Here is a 15,670-nt window from a genome sequence, read left to right on the forward strand (position 1 = left end):
ATGTAAGTGTTCCCATATTTTGGATTATTCCCACAGATGGGAATCCTATATCTAAGGGTAGGAACATTTTTATGACTCTTATCACATTGCCATCTTTTACTTTAGTAAGCATCTGTGATTTTGCTGTGCGGCATTCTTTTATTTTCCTCTGATTATAGTACTCTAACTTTCCTAAGGGAAGCCAAGCCCACGCTCACACCCACTCCCTGTGCTTTGGGAATAACTGACTTTACCCACACCCTTCCTCCTTTCCCAGAGAGTAACATGTGGTTCAGGCCTGGCAAATCAGGGCATTACATTCCCCTGGCCACAGTTCAGGGATTGGCATGTGACTCAGATGGAGTCAACAGCAACAGAGCAAGAAGACTTTTGTTAAGACTGCTGGAAGAAATGACATGTGCTCTTTTCTTCTGAGCCTATAAGCAGGCGGATCATATTAGCTTGGAACTGCTGGGAGCCAACACATGTAGCCTGAGAATGAAGCCAACACAGTAGAAGACAGAGCTGAGGGATGGAGAGATACTAAGACTGGCCCTGTTAGAATCCTAGATTCAGTAATGCCTGAAGCCAGAACTACCCCAGCACTCACTTTTAAGTGAACCAAAAATTTCCATTGTTCCTTAAATCATTTTACTCATTCACCCATCCATGTATTCATTCATCTATCATTTGTCTCTCGCTCTCTCTCTCTCTCTCTCTCTCTCTCTCACACACACACACACACACACACACACACACACACACACACGGCCCCTAACTGGCACAGATACGTTTTTTTCAATCCTTTTAACTTACGGCTTTTAAAAAAATTTATTATTAATTAATTATTTTTTAGAGCAGTTTTATGTTCACAGCAAAATTGAGTGGAAAATTCTCATTTGCCTCCTAACCTCCCTCACTATCAACATCCCACACCAGAGTGGTACATTTGTTACAATCGATGAACCTACACATCGATTATGATATGATAATGACACATCATTATCACCCAAAGTCCACAGTTTACATTAGGGTTCACTCTTTGTGTTGTACGTTCCACAGGTTTTGACAAATGTGTAATGGCTTGTATCTACCACTGTAGTGCCCTTTTACTTTTTATTGAGGTATAATCTACAGAAAGGACACAATTTACATGTGCACTTGGTAAACATGTACAGCTTGGTAAACTTTTACATGTGCATATCTATTTATATAATTCCTACCCAGATCAAGATATAGAACATTTATAGCACCCTGGTACATTCCTACAAGCTCCATTCAAGTAGTTGCTCCGCTAAAGGTATTTATTCTTCAACTTCTATAACTACAGATTTTATTGCTTTTGAACTTTATATAAATGGAATTTCACAGTATGACTGCAACCTCCTAGTCTCTGAACAGCCCAGGTCTGCTGTCATAATGGGAAGAGACTTTGGGTTTTGCAGGGAAGGAATGAGTGTGTTTTGCATGTGAGAGGGATTATTGTGGACAGAGGACATTTTCCAAAAATGGCCACAGCAACATTTCTGTTCCCACATGTTCTTTCAGAACGCTACCACTCTTCTATCTAGCAATGGAATCTATTTCCCTTCCCCTTGAACCCGGGTGGGCTTGACTGTTCCAATCAGGAGTATGGCAGAAATAATGCTATGACTTCCATAGCTTGATTATGAAGATGATATAGTTTCCTTCTCTCCAGTCACTCACCCTTGGAATCTGGCCACATGTTGTAAGGAAGCCTAGGCCACATGGATATGCCACATACAGATGTTCCCGTTGATAATCCCAGCAAAGATTCCAGGCAACAGCCAACATCAATTGCTAATCATATGAACGAATGAGCACTCAGATGATTCCAGCTCTTAGTCTTCAAGTTGCCCAGAGGAGTAGAGATGAGCTGTCCCCACTAAACCCTACCCAAACTGGAGATTTGAGAGCAAAATAAATCGTTTAAGCCACAGCAATGGTTTGTTATGCAACAATAGATAACTAGGACTCTGTAGTATCTGTGTGTTCTTGGGAAGTCTTCTGGGGATATCAGACTTTGGATAATTTCTTCTCTCTAGGCCTTGGTTTCCTCAGTTGTAAAATGGAACAATAATTACTACATCATGGGAATGTTGTGAGGTTTAAATGAGATAATACACACAAGGTGCTCTTTTTATAATGGGACTTAAACAAATGCTACCTAATATTATTTCCACTTACTTCTGTCAAGTTGTTCTAGATTTACTGCTTTGTACAATTCCCTTTCATGGTATGTGTCATATACACACAACTATAAAACCTGATTTTGTATATACACACACAGGCACATCACAATACTGCAGTTTCTACATTGCTCTCTTGGAACACTTGTTCTAGGGGACGCCAGCTACCATTTCATAAGGATGCTCAAGCCGCCTTATAAGGAGATCCATATAGTGAGAAACAGACCTCTTGACTCACTAACTTGCCAACCATGTGAGTGACCTACCTGGAAGCTGATCCTCTAGCCCTAGTCAGCCTTCAGATGACTGCAACCTTTTAGAGATCCCAAGCCAGAACCACCCTCCTAAGCCACTCTCGATTCCCATAGAAACTGCAAAAACTGTATGAAATTAAAAAAAAAAATTATTGGTTTACGTCACTAAGGTTTGGGATAACGTATTATGCACTAATAGTTAACTAATAGATCAGTCATCATGAGGAGGGATGCAGGGAAGAAACTGATTCAAGGTTGAGGGCTGTTTCAGGGTCAATGTGGAAGGGCAGAGATGGCTGAATGGACTTGAAAGTGTTGATGAGACTGAGTTTGAAATAAATCATCATGGAGTCCAGGGTAGAAAGGGAAGAAAGCAAAACCAGATGAGGGAACAGATTTGGAACTGGGAGACTGTAAACTGCAGATTTCACTGAAGCTGAAGAGCAGGTTTGGTGAGGGTAAAGGAGTAAGAATATGCAAAAAAAGAAAGTTTTGTTTTGAATGTGGAATACCTTGCTTACTGATTCAAAGGTGGAACGGGACTTCCCTGGTGGCGCAGTGGTTAAGAATCCACCTGCCAACGCAGGGGACATGGGTTCGAGCCCTGGTCCTGGAAGATTCCACATGCCGTGGAGCAACTAAGCCCTTGCACCACAACTACTAAGCCTGCCCTCTAGGGCCTGCAAGCCACAACTACTGAAGCCCACGTGCCTAGAGGCCGTGCTCTGCAACAAGAGAAGCTACTGCAATAAGCCCGCGCACTGCAACCAAGAGTAGCCCCTGCTCACCACAACTAGAGAAAGCCCGCACACAGCACTGAAGACCCAACGCAGCCAAAATAAATAAGTTTATTAAAAAAAATCTTCTCCTTAAGATCCTTTCATCCCTAGAGTGATGGAATGAGGGTGAAAGGGAGTTTGAATGGCTTAATGGTGAAAGCCATAAAACAGGGGTAGACGACCTTAATACAGATGTAGTGACAAGTTAGGAGAATGCCAGCCTTTATTTCTGGTTCAGGATATTGAAGATGGGGGGGGAAGGAAGAACTCCATTTGAAAGGGCTTCAAGGGAAGCAGTGAACTTAAGGAAAACATTAGATTTTAGACTAGATTAAAAGGTGACAGCAGTGCTCTAGGAAAAGGTTAGATGTGTAAGGATGTTTCTTTGAATTAGCATGGGTTTGCTTATAAAAAAGCTAAAACTTTATTCTGTTAGCATCTGGGAGCCTCCCAAGTTTTATGCAGGGGACTGACAAGTGCTTTGAAGTTCAGAAAACTCACCCTGACAGTAGTGGCAGTATGGTAGATGTACTGGCAAGGAGTATAGAGAGGTTCCTTTGGAGAAAAACTGTTGGTATAAAGGTCCATCTCACACAGGTGATGAGGCCTCATCATCAGCCTACTAAAACAATGGGGTCAGCTACCTAGGAAGTAGAGACTAGAGAACTGAATGGACAGTGGGGGAGAGTAAGGGACAGTGGACAAGGCAGTGGCCAGATCTTTTACCTTTCTGAACCTGTTCTAGATTATTCCAAGCACTTCTAATCCTCTATTGAGCCTGGATATGTAATTGTCAGTTATCTCCAGTTTACTTTCCTTCTTTCTTTTCTGTCCCCCAAATCCACTTATTTTGATCTACTATTTGATATTCTACTTGTATATTTTTAAAAAATTTTGGTCTTGCTATTCCCTTTTAGTACACCTTCTGGCTATACCAGTGTGGTAATAAAACTTTCTGATGGTAAGAATCTAACGGCAGTGTGATACAGTGGAAAGAGCAGCAGCCTATAAGTCAAAAGGGCTGCTTCCCAGTCCCAATCCTGCCATGAAATTCTTGTATGACTTTGGTTAACTCATTTCTTCTTTGGACCTCACTTTTTTTAATTTAGAAAATGAATCTCTAAGGTCTTATCCATTTCAATTTGCCTACCTGTACAATACCATAGGAGCTATTTTCAGATATTTTCATGATAATGGTGAAATCCACCTTCTCCAACAGAGTACTACAAAATTAGAATGGTGGATGGTAGGCATCTTGAAGTTTGTTCCAAGAAACCTGCTTAATCTGCTTTGTGAATAGAAGAATAAAGTTTGAGATAGGCACTATATTCCAATGCATTTTCTCAGACCAGAGGTAGAGGAGAGTGGTTCTTACTTTATTTACCATACATTTCCTGGAGTCAAAGTGCCTTCACTTGAATTCATGGCTCTGCTACTTACTAGCTTGTTACACTGGGCAAACTACTTGAAATCTGTGCCTTAGTTTCTTCATCCATAAAATGGGGGTCATAATATATCTCATAAGGCTATTGTGGAGATTAAACAAGTTTATTAGGTGTGTAAAAGCATCTGGAACAGAGAAAGCCGTCGATAAGTATTAGCTATTATTCTTATGTGCTAGGCACAAGAGTGTACAGACTCTTGTGCCTCCTTAAAGAGCTCACTGCCTGGTCAGAAATATTTTCAAGCAAATGACCATAACTCAGTGTTCTGAGTTCTGTAACAAGATGTATAATAAGTGGTGTAGGAGCAGAGGCAAGAATGCCTGTCTCATCCCAGAGAGAAAGGCAGGGGCAGGACAATATTCTTGAGGGTAAAGTTTGAGTCTGATTCTTAAAGAAGAGAATTCAATGTTGGGAACATTTGGGAATATGGAGCAGTAACCGACAGCATGGGGAAGGCAGTTTCTTGCTGCAAAAGACAAATCTGGTTCCAAGGAAAGGGAGGATGTGTGGTAGATCAGAGGTAGTAGTTGATGCCAGAGCATCAGCAGTTGAGAGCTTGATAGAAATACAGGCTCTTAGGCGCTACCCAGACCTACTCAATTAAAATTTGTATTTTAACAAGATACTCAGGTGATTCTTTGAACATTGAAATTTAAGAACCACTAGGCCAGAGCACACGCTGGAGCCAAGCTGCTTAGGTTTCAATCCTGGCTTTACCATTTACTTATTATCATTATTATTATCATTATTTGGTCATGCCACTGCAGCATGGGGGATCTTAGTTTCTCGACCAGGGATGGAACCCATGCCCCCTGAAGCGGAAGCGAGGAGTCTTAACCACTGGATCACCAGGGAAGTCCCACCACTTACTTATTCACTTATTTAAACATCTTTATTGGAGTATAACCACCATTTACTTATAATGTGTAACTTTAGGCAAGCTATTTCACCTTCCTATGCCTCAGTTTCCTCATTTGTAATTAGATAATAGTTTCTACCTCATAAAGTTGTTTTAAGGATGGAATAAATATTTTAAATGCTTAGAACAGTACTTGGCACCTACCAAGGCCAAGCATAAGCGGAAGGACTATAAGATATTCGGGGGACTACAAGAAGAGAATTCAGCCAAATCTATAGGATTTGGGTGAATTCCAGTCGAAGATCTGGAGTTATAAAGCCCAACTCCCTTCAATTGGGTGAGTTCTTGAACATGTTTTTCTCACTCCTAGTGGGGGGTAATCTTAATTATACCTGCCTCACTAAGATACTCAAATCAAAAAATATATGTTCAACTACAAAATCTTCTATTAAAGTTTCATTTATCATCTTTCCAAGAGTTAAGTATCTGGCCAGAAAGCGGTGGTACCTCAATTCAGTAGGAAATAGATGGAAAAGAATGCATTGGAAGATCAGGGAGGGAGTGGTGGGAAAGCCGGGAGACTATTTGTCCCACTTCCTGACTTTCTGAAGGGGCAGACTTGGGTTTCAACAATAATTTTCCTGGGCCTCAGAGAGGATTTTTAGCTAATGGGCAAATAGTACACAAATGCCGTTATTTATTTTTTCTTCCTAGCCTAACCTACAATGGAGATTCAAGAACATGAACAATCTCACACGTTTGTATAGTGGTCCAAAATTTACAAATAACTTTTCTTTACTTTGTGTATCACAACATCCCTATAGGGTAATATTAACCTAACATTTTATAAGAAAACTTTGTTAATATCATAAAGCACATTAAAAACTCCTTTCCATTTGAGTATTTTTACCATATCCGATGTCTCCCAAAGTACAAAATTTAAAAGGGAGAGCAATCACAAAACTTGATTGGATCTTCAACAGTAGCAGTTACTGGCTTCCATCTTATGGCCGCGATTATTTGTATATTGGGCCCCTTTTCTCATCCGTAAAACAGGGGCAACAATACCCTCTTCACACAACTGTTTTGTGATTAAACACGAACAAAGGCTGAAGGGTGAACCTACCACGTCGCAGGGCCTCAAACACACCCCTTCTCCGTCTTGCCTTTGACAGATATAGCACTATCATTCCTACTTCACACGCGGAGAAACCCAAAGTCGAGAACGCTTGGGTTCCTCTTCTCTACTTGCAACTCCGCAACCCCCAGATCGGGTACGCGCAACTGCGAGGTCCACTGTGTCAGGTGTCGTAGCGTGTATTCTCTCTCCTCGAGCTGCGTCTGACGGGGCTGGAGGCCGCTGATAATTGCTCCCAAGACTCTTGAGGAATCCGATCCTAATACTCAACGGCGCTTCAGGGACTAACGTGCTTTCCCACCGTCCCTCACCCGCCCCCCCCCCCCCCAGAATAAAGGTCGCGGGGAACCTTCAGCTCCAGCTACCAACGCCATCTTGACCACTACGTGTGACGCCGCACGTAGCGGAGAGCGCAGCCCATTGGCTGGGAGGCTGCAGGCGGAGGCGAGGCGCGCGAAGCCGGAGAGGAAGGTGTAGAGGACAAGCCAAGGAAACTACAATCCCAGCCTTCCTTGCGCGTGCACACCAAGAGCGAAAGAGGAGGGAGTTTGGGTTCGGACCACAACTCCCAGCACCCCTCGCGATGTCTCTCCTTTCCTTTCAAAACGTGCAGGAAAAGAGGGACAGAAGAATGGAGGCCTTCTGGTGTCCGTTCTCCGAAAGGCGGGAAAGGCGAACTACACCTCCCGACTGCCAGCGCGCGGCTGCGCCTGCGCCTTGATACCTGTCGCCATCTTGCCCCTTCTGAGGCACAGCAAACAAACCCAATTCCTGGTGTCCCCTAGTCTTGGCGGAGGAGCCTTTTAGATGAGCCCAGAAAGGCCGGGCAGGTGGGTGATTCTTAGACAGGGTGCTGGGAAGAACTGGCAGGATAGCCAGTCTGGAAGAGCGCCGGGCCAAGCATTCGGAGCCCGGCTTGGGGCGCCCAACCCCATCCTCCGTTGTCTCCTAACGGGATCGTGGGGCTCCCGAGGTGGGCTGAGGGGGACTCTGGCAGGCCTCTGAGATTGCTGGGGTCCAGCTTTGGGGGCCTCCCAGTGAGTCTCGGTCGTCTGCCTGGCTGTCCGAGCGTCTACTCTTTCTCTCCGTTGTCCTCTCCGCTGAGGAGGGAGAGAATCGCTGATGCCTGCCGGAGCCCCTGACTCCGGCTACTGGTCTTGAGAGGGCTTGGGTCGTGAGCTTGACATTGGGGTGAGCGCTGAGCGGCACCGGTGAGGAGGGTGGGCGGGCTGCTCTTGTTGTGGTGCTGCGAGAGAGTGCGTGTTTGGGGAGGGGGCGGGGCGGGCTTGCCTCCTTGATACTTGAGTGGGGGAAGGATTAGACAGGATTCCGGTTCTCGGAGCGGGCTCCGGCAACCTCTGCCCAGGTTTCCAGTGCGATGCGGCCCCGCAATGGGGTCCGCCGGTGGGGACGCGTCGGGATGCTGTGACGTGGTGCTTGATTCCGGCTGCCGCCGGCCGCCTCCAAGATCCTGTCGGGAGGCGGGGACTGGCTTGTGGAGGGAGCGGATTCCTTTGGCTCTGCCCCTTCTTCCTCCCCACCCCTTTTCTTTATGTCATTCTGCCGGCTGGGGCGCGCACTCCAGTTCTCCTTGCTCTGGGTTGGTTCTTAGATGAGAGGACTATGGGAAGTAGGGGGAGGGGGTTCAACTTCAGGCGTGGAGTTGGAGTTAGCAGTCCCAGCTCTTGGAACGGGAGATAGCAGTTATTACGGGTCGATGCCTGACTCCTAGACGAGACACTGAGCTCGCTTATTCATACGTTCACTCGCTCATTCATTCATTCATTCATATTACTTGCTCTTCTCAGTCATTTATCTGTTTATTTAACAGATATTTACAGCGGATCTGCTGTGTGCTAAGCAGGTATAGTGCAAGGGCCCAGCGCTGTTGTCTTTTTCTCTAGACCAGGGAATTCCCAGTACCAAGTTCCTGACATCTAAACTTTTGGTAAATGTTTTTTTGAGGACTGCTGGGTGTAAATTCATGTTTCATTGTTAAGACTCGAGGAGAAAGTACTATATTAAGTTCCATTAACCCACTTAACGTCCTAGGAACTTTACGTATTTTATTTCATGTAGCTCATAATGAGAAAGCCGGCAGAAGTCAAGTGACTTGCCCAAGGTTACACAGGTAGTGGCATCTATTTATGAAATAATGTGTCAGCCACTAGGATAAGAACTTCACATACACTGTTATTTAATCCTCATAACAAACTGATTCATAAAATCCCTGTTTCACAGATGTGTAAAGTTTATGTTCAGATAGGCCAATCTACCCAGGATCACACAGCCAGTAAGTTGAAAGATTGAATTAGAACCTATATGTGTCCAACGCCTATGCTCTTTCCACTATGATAGGCTGGAATAGTAAGCTCGCATATGGTTAAATTCTTCATTTGTCAGAAGTTGGAAAGCATGGAGGTGAAATAGGATTGTGAGATATTCTTACTGGTTTTGCTTCTTAGCGTGTGGATCTCCACGTGAGTGGGCTTTTGAATGTACTTTCGTAATTTGAGTTTTTGGTTTTTGTTTTCGTAGGGAAGACAAGCTCTTTGGGGCTACCAAAAAGAAGCAGCAATGCCTGTTGTGTGGCCAACGCTTTTGGATCTCAGCAGGGATGAATGCAAAAGGATTCTTCGAAAATTGGGTATGATTTTCATTTTTGATGTTTCATGCCTCCCTGTGATCCTTTTCCCTTTCTGTTTGGGTCATGGCTGTTTGCATGGATATCATATTTCATGATGGTTAGAAATTCTTTAGAGGTATAGTTCTTGTCTTACTCTGTTATTTCTCTACTGCTTTGTATAGTGCTTTGTACACAGTAGATGCATGAATCATATTAATAATAATAGCAGCTAAAAGTTCTTCAGGGCTACTGGGCTATTCTGAGTCCTTTACATTCAGCACCTCATTTAATCCTCATTCAAACCAAAAAGATAGGTATGTTTCTTCTTTTGTCCCCGTTTTACAGATGACAGACCTGAAGCTTAGAACCCGAAGTAATGCTGATAGTAAGTCATGGGGTCAGAATTTCAACCCAGGGAATAGGATTCCAGTCTCATGTTAACATACTTTTAACCTTCATGAATGTATGTGTGAATTACATACTGTTTCTGAATTCTAAGTTAATGTAAGCTATGCTGACTTTAACAAATTATATTTTACTTTCAGTAATAAAACACCATTTACGCCTGTAATGAATTATTTAGTGCTTCTTTTCCTTTAGAGCAGCCTTTCTCAACTAGCATTTAGGGAGAGAATTAAGCCCTAATACTAAGTTATCCATTGTATGTAATGAACTAACTTTTCTTCATGCATCTAGAATGGTATGTATTATCCTTGGGAAAATTGAGAAAAAAAGAGTTATTCAAATCATTTTCTTTATTCTGTGCTTTACATGAGTATCCTTGGTTGAGAAATGCAGCCTTAGACTGTAAGGTCCAGGAAGGAACCTTTTTGTCTTATTTACCACTGTAGTCTCAGGCCAGCACATAGTAGGGACTCAGTAAATGAAAAAGTAATTTGAAAAAGAATATTAGATGTTTTGGCAGTGGATAGGAATTATTTAGATATCTCTGACTTTGAAAGGGAAAGTGTGGACCTTGAATTCAGATAGACCTGGGGTCTTGGTCCTGTTACTAATGACCGACATGATCCAAGGACAAGTTGTTTAATCTCCCTAAATTTATTGACACTTTTGTAAATGAAGGACAATAGTATCTGCCTCATAAGTTTAAGTGGATTAAGTGTATATAAAAAGGGCCTATCACAGTGCCTGACATATGAGTATATAGCGTTTTAAAGCAGTTGCTTTCAGACATTTATTTATTTGCAGGTGAATCTTTTCTTCAAAGGAAATCTTTGTTGGGAATTCCTATGCATAAATCTGAATCATAGCAAATATGGCCCTGCCTGCTAATAACCTTTGCCCTTTTATTTCCCCTTAGGCCACTATGAGGATTTCTATATTTTAAACTACTTCTTAGCATTGTATTTTGGCACCTCTAGAGAGGTTTTTGTTTTGTTTTGGGGTGGGTTGTTTTTTTGGGGGGTCAATTATTCTTTTTTTTTTTTAACCTTATATCCAAACTTTTAGTAATTCGAGGGTGATTTTCTACACACTTATATGCAATTGCTCTAACTTGCTAGCTACCAGTTATAAAGTTGGATTTTTATTTATTTCATAGCTGAAATAATTGCAGATCACAACTGAAGTTGATTGCATTAGAGTTTCTGGGCTTTTGGGACCTTGAATCAAGAGATTATGTTTGAATATAAAAATTGTAACCTTTAAGTCTAAATTTATCCTTAATTTTAGTCAGAGTTGTGTGGGTAATATTGCTGAAGAGCTGCTTCTATACAAAAGAAAACAGCCTTCCTAGAGGGTAACATCATCATCTTTTGGGAGGTGAGCCTTGAGAGTGATTTGCGGAAAGACTTCCTCCCCACCCGTTGGCTCATTATCATAACAGTGAAACCTTTGAATAGCTTTCAAACACTAGCTCTAGGTCCGAAGTTTAGAGAAGGTACTGCATTTAAAAATTAGCTTAAAATATTTTAAGAATTAGCTTTAAGGGGCTTCCCTGGCGGTGCAGTGGTTGAGAGTCCTCCTGCCGATGCAGGAGACACGGGTTCGTGCCCCGGTCCGGGAAGATCCCACATGCCGTGGAGCGGCTGGGCCCGTGAGCCATGGCCGCTGAGCCTGTGCGTCCGGAGCCTGTGCTCTGCAACGGGAGAGGCCACAACGGTGAGAGGCCCGCGTACCGCAAAAAAAAAAAAAAAAAAAAAAAAAAAACATTTTAAAACAATTCTTTTTAAAAATGTTATAAATTATTTTAACATCAGATGCTAAACATTACATTTTACTTAAGTGTAGAGAAATTGGGATAGAGAATTTCTTTATGACACACTGAACATACCAGTGATAGATAAATGCTTCCTTCCTTCTATCCTGCCTCTCCCCTGCCCTATTTTTTTATGACCATTCCTGAACTGTAACTCTTACATGAGGCTTTATGAACTGTAGTATAATTGAATGGCTGGTTTTTTTAAATGGAACGGGTTGAGGGCTTTATAAAAATAGTTTGGCAAATCTTTTGTTTTCTGTGTTTTTTCGTGTGTTATTTTGTTATACTTATGCGTCATTAGAGTTAACACTGTAATAGAATGGTACCAAAAATAATACCAGAAATTCAACTGAGTTTGATATTTGTCAGAATCTTAGGATTCTCATCAAATGAAATCCACAAATGTGAATGAGGTTGGGAAGCTAGTAAAAGTTCTTTACAATGAGTGAGTTTCTCATTGAATGAAGGGAGGAGGTATGCATTGGATTGTGTAGCTATGAGAACTGTGTTCTGAGTTACAGTTTTGTGTGAGGTTGCCACCTCTTTTGTGCATGACTTTTTAGTTGGACTTGGAATGAGACTTGAGATGTCAAGAATCTTTGTCTTTCTTTAGTTAATTTCACTTTTTTTGAAATATTGTGAAATAGTGAAATTTTGATCATCATAAATTCCACAGGCCAAAAGTGAAGATTTTCCTCAAACCACTTCCTCTCTCTGACCTCTCCATTTCTTTTTATGGTATTGCCATTCTACTAAATATCTTGGAAACTGAAAAACCTGATTCTTTTCCTTCTGCCATTCCTTCCACATTTAATCAATCACTGAGTTCTATCAAAAACTTTTTAGACTGGAAATGGTGGCTTTTCTTAGTCTGGCCCCAAACAGTTTTTCCATTTTTATCCTTGTTGGATTTTAATCACCTTGAGGATAAGGACTTTGTTTTGTTCATATAAAGATTCTCCATGGTACCTCGTAGTAGTAGTGTTCAATTAGTAGTTTGGTTTGAATTAGCAACTAACCAAGTATGGACATATTTTTACTTTCCCTAGTGTAAAACTCTCAAAATAGTCACTATTACTGGAAGTTTAATGTCTCTGTGAAACATTATATGCTCTTTTACTCTCTCTGTTCCTTTTGCACATTTGCATTTCCCCCACTGCCTGCCTAGAGCACAGTTCTCTTTCTGATTAAAGCTTATGCTTCCAGACTAGATGATGTGTTTTTCTTCTGTGCCTTTACCACTGTATTAGAATTGTCTGATGACTCGTTTCACTGTAGCTTTATTCTAGAGTTAACTTCTTAAGGGCAGGATTTAGCATACTATCTGGTATATATAATAGGACTCAATACTGATTTGTTGAATAAAATATTCCATAAATGGGGCATAAACATTTAGATATAGTGGTTTCTTAGTTATCCCCAGTGTCTTTCTGAACTCTACTTTAGGTCCTAATAAAAGCTGAAATATGTGTTTCCTGGAACAAAGTATTTCCTTCACTACTCCAGAGAAGCAGAGTTTGGCCTTCCAGAGAGACCACATGAAACATCTATGTAATATCCAGCCTAGATTGAACATGCAGGATGTTTACACATGGGATAATTCAGTTGGACCAGACATTTCTATTTAAGCTCACTCTTCTATATAAAGTCTTTTCCTTTGATAGAACTGTGAATAATATGAACTGAATGAGGCTGCTGTTTTATTGTTGGTGTAGTACCTTGGATGCAGGTATGCATGCCTTAATTATTTGGCTAATATTCAGTATCTGTTGTATGTAAGGCGTTGGCAAATACGGTAGCAACTTGAATTGAGTAAGAAGATAACTGTAGTCTGGACACTTATTTCCCATCATTTTGTTTTGCTCAGGTATACTTGTCTCATAGTGTTAATGGTTTGAAACAACTATTTTATTATTTCTCATGATTCTGTGGGTTACTTGTCTTGCCTGAGCTCTCTCATGTGGCTCTATTCAGCTGGTAGCTTAGCTGGTTAATTGGGCTCAGCTGAGGTGGCTGGGCCTCTCTCTCCATGTGACCTTTCATCCTGGGCTTCTTCATAGCTTGGTGATCTCAAGCTTACAAGAGAGCAAGGTCCTGTGTCCAAGGTTGCTATTTGCCTCATGTATGCTGATGTTCCATTGGCCAAATCAAGTCACATGCCAAGCCCAGAGTCAGTGTGGGAGGGACTATTGGAAGGTGGTACACGAGGAAGTACACTGAGAGGCAGGCATGGTTCATTGGGAGCCATTGAGGGCTTTTTGGTTTTATATTTTAACCACTACTAGGGACTGACAGTTTCATTAAATAACAGTTGTTGCTGTGGAAAGTTAGTGAAATGAAACTGTCTGGCATTAGGGTTCAGTGTATTATGTCCTGATTGCTGTAAGAGCAATTCATGTATGCTAATCTGCCTTAGTCATTTTGCTGGTGGTTTTTATAGATGCAGAGGATCATAGAAATGGAAGGTACCTTCAAAGTGTCTTCTAGATAAAGAAACTGAGGATCAGAGATGAGAAAGGACTTGTCCAAGGTCACACAACTAGTGTCAGTGCTGGAGCCAGAATCTGGTCATTTGACTCTTGATCCAGTAGTTTTTCACTTGCACACTATTCACAGATAGAATATAGGTCAAATTCTTAGGCAAGCCTAAGGAATTATTTCAAAGTTTGGCCAGTAAAGGTACCTATCAATAATGCTAAAAACTTCTCTCATCAGCCTTATTATATCACTTGGAACCTGTTCCCAGGTGTTGGTAGCATCTGAGTTGAATGTTCTTCAGGATGATGCATAAGACGAAATATTTACCATTAGATTTTTCTACCTAAACTTTTTATATACATGACTTCTGTAAGGCAGTAAAAAAGAAAATAAGATTATAAAAGCCACATTTTAACCTATGGTTTTAGATAAAATTTTTGAGAGGACATTAATGAAATATTTGCATATTGATTTTTAGGTTTCCTGCCCTGAAGTTTCACTCTATGTAGCCATAGTACTTAAATATTGATGGCCTATCTTGATAAAATAATTTTCTTCTTCTAGAATTGGAGGCATATGCTGGAGTTATCAGTGCACTTCGGGCACAGGGAGATCTCACCAAGGAAAAGAAAGATCTTCTTGGAGAACTCTCAAAAGTTCTTAGGTAAATTATCATAAAAGTTTGTGAGAGATGAGTCTAGAAATTTCATTTTGAGGTGTTTCAATACTTTTCACTCTTAAGGTGAAGACAGAGGTGTCAAGTTGTTGGTGTTTAGAGATCCCATCCCAGTTGTGTGCTTTGTTACAGAAAATTTTGTAATTTACCATTTATTATGTAATCTAATCAGAAAAGGTTTAAGGCAGGTTATCTTAGGTTTGGGCCGCTTGGAAAAGGAAGGTATTTTTGACCTGGGTGAAGGAAAGAAGAGCTGGCAGTGACTGGATAGGAAGATCTAGAGTGGCCCAGTGGCATTTGTTAGGGGGTAGAAGGAGACACTAGGAAGTTGTTGTCTTAATTTATAGAAATGGGTGGTGATTAATAGTCATAGCCTTAGGGATAGTTTATCCCTTCAGCTTCCCACTAGAGTTAAAAAAATTCATTAAAAAAATTCTGGTGAAAGGGATTCTTTGATACTTTGCCTTGATCCATTCTTAACATCTTGAGCTTTCTCAGTAAATTCAGTTCTAACTGAAGTTTCCTTTCTACATTTAAGACCATTTTGTCCTATTCTTTTTTTAAGTGAAAATAGGGAAGAGATTTTATTCCTGCATTTAATTAACATTAAAATAGGGATGTTATAAGCCAAATCATCAGTCTTATTGCCTCCATACTTAACAATTTATATTTTTTGTTTGTTGTTTACATTGCCTCGTAAATTTCTGCTTTCCAGCCCCTTAAATATTTTAGTCCGTGGTATAGATTTAACTTAGCAATAAAGATTACACTTTTAAGGGTGCTATTCATTTTATTGAGTATTTATGAATGGAATGGGTATAGCCTTTTTTCAGTTGTTTAGATTTAACTTTACAAGTATTTAATCAGGATCAACATAAGTACATTTTTACTATAGTGGTAACATGATACAATGTAGAAGACACACAGCTCAAGTGTTGAGTAATAAAGGAGTAATATCCTAGTGTCAAGTTTCATAGCGTATATCTACAGGAAACATTATCTTGC

At 41.1% G+C, this 15,670-nt stretch overlaps 1 protein-coding gene across 11 annotated transcripts in view; it reads left to right on the forward strand.

Annotated features, from left to right (window-relative positions):
• The first annotated feature begins 7,380 nt into the window (after positions 1-7,380).
• Positions 7,381-15,670, forward strand: part of EMSY (EMSY transcriptional repressor, BRCA2 interacting) — an 82,351-nt gene continuing 74,061 nt past the window's right edge. For 5 of the 11 annotated variants that reach the window (XM_004279816.4, XM_012536695.3, XM_033405763.2 and 2 more), the window contains exons 1-3: positions 7,384-7,494; positions 9,203-9,311; positions 14,554-14,653. In XM_004279816.4, coding sequence (XP_004279864.1) covers positions 9,242-9,311; positions 14,554-14,653 — 170 coding nt within the window. In that variant the 5' untranslated portion in view covers positions 7,384-7,494; positions 9,203-9,241. The other 6 variants (XM_033405765.2, XM_049713055.1, XM_033405761.2 and 3 more) reach the window with 4 other exon arrangements.

This window comes from Orcinus orca, chromosome 8 (genome assembly GCF_937001465.1).
Source record: "Orcinus orca chromosome 8, mOrcOrc1.1, whole genome shotgun sequence".
NCBI classification, from domain to species: domain Eukaryota; kingdom Metazoa; phylum Chordata; class Mammalia; order Artiodactyla; family Delphinidae; genus Orcinus; species Orcinus orca.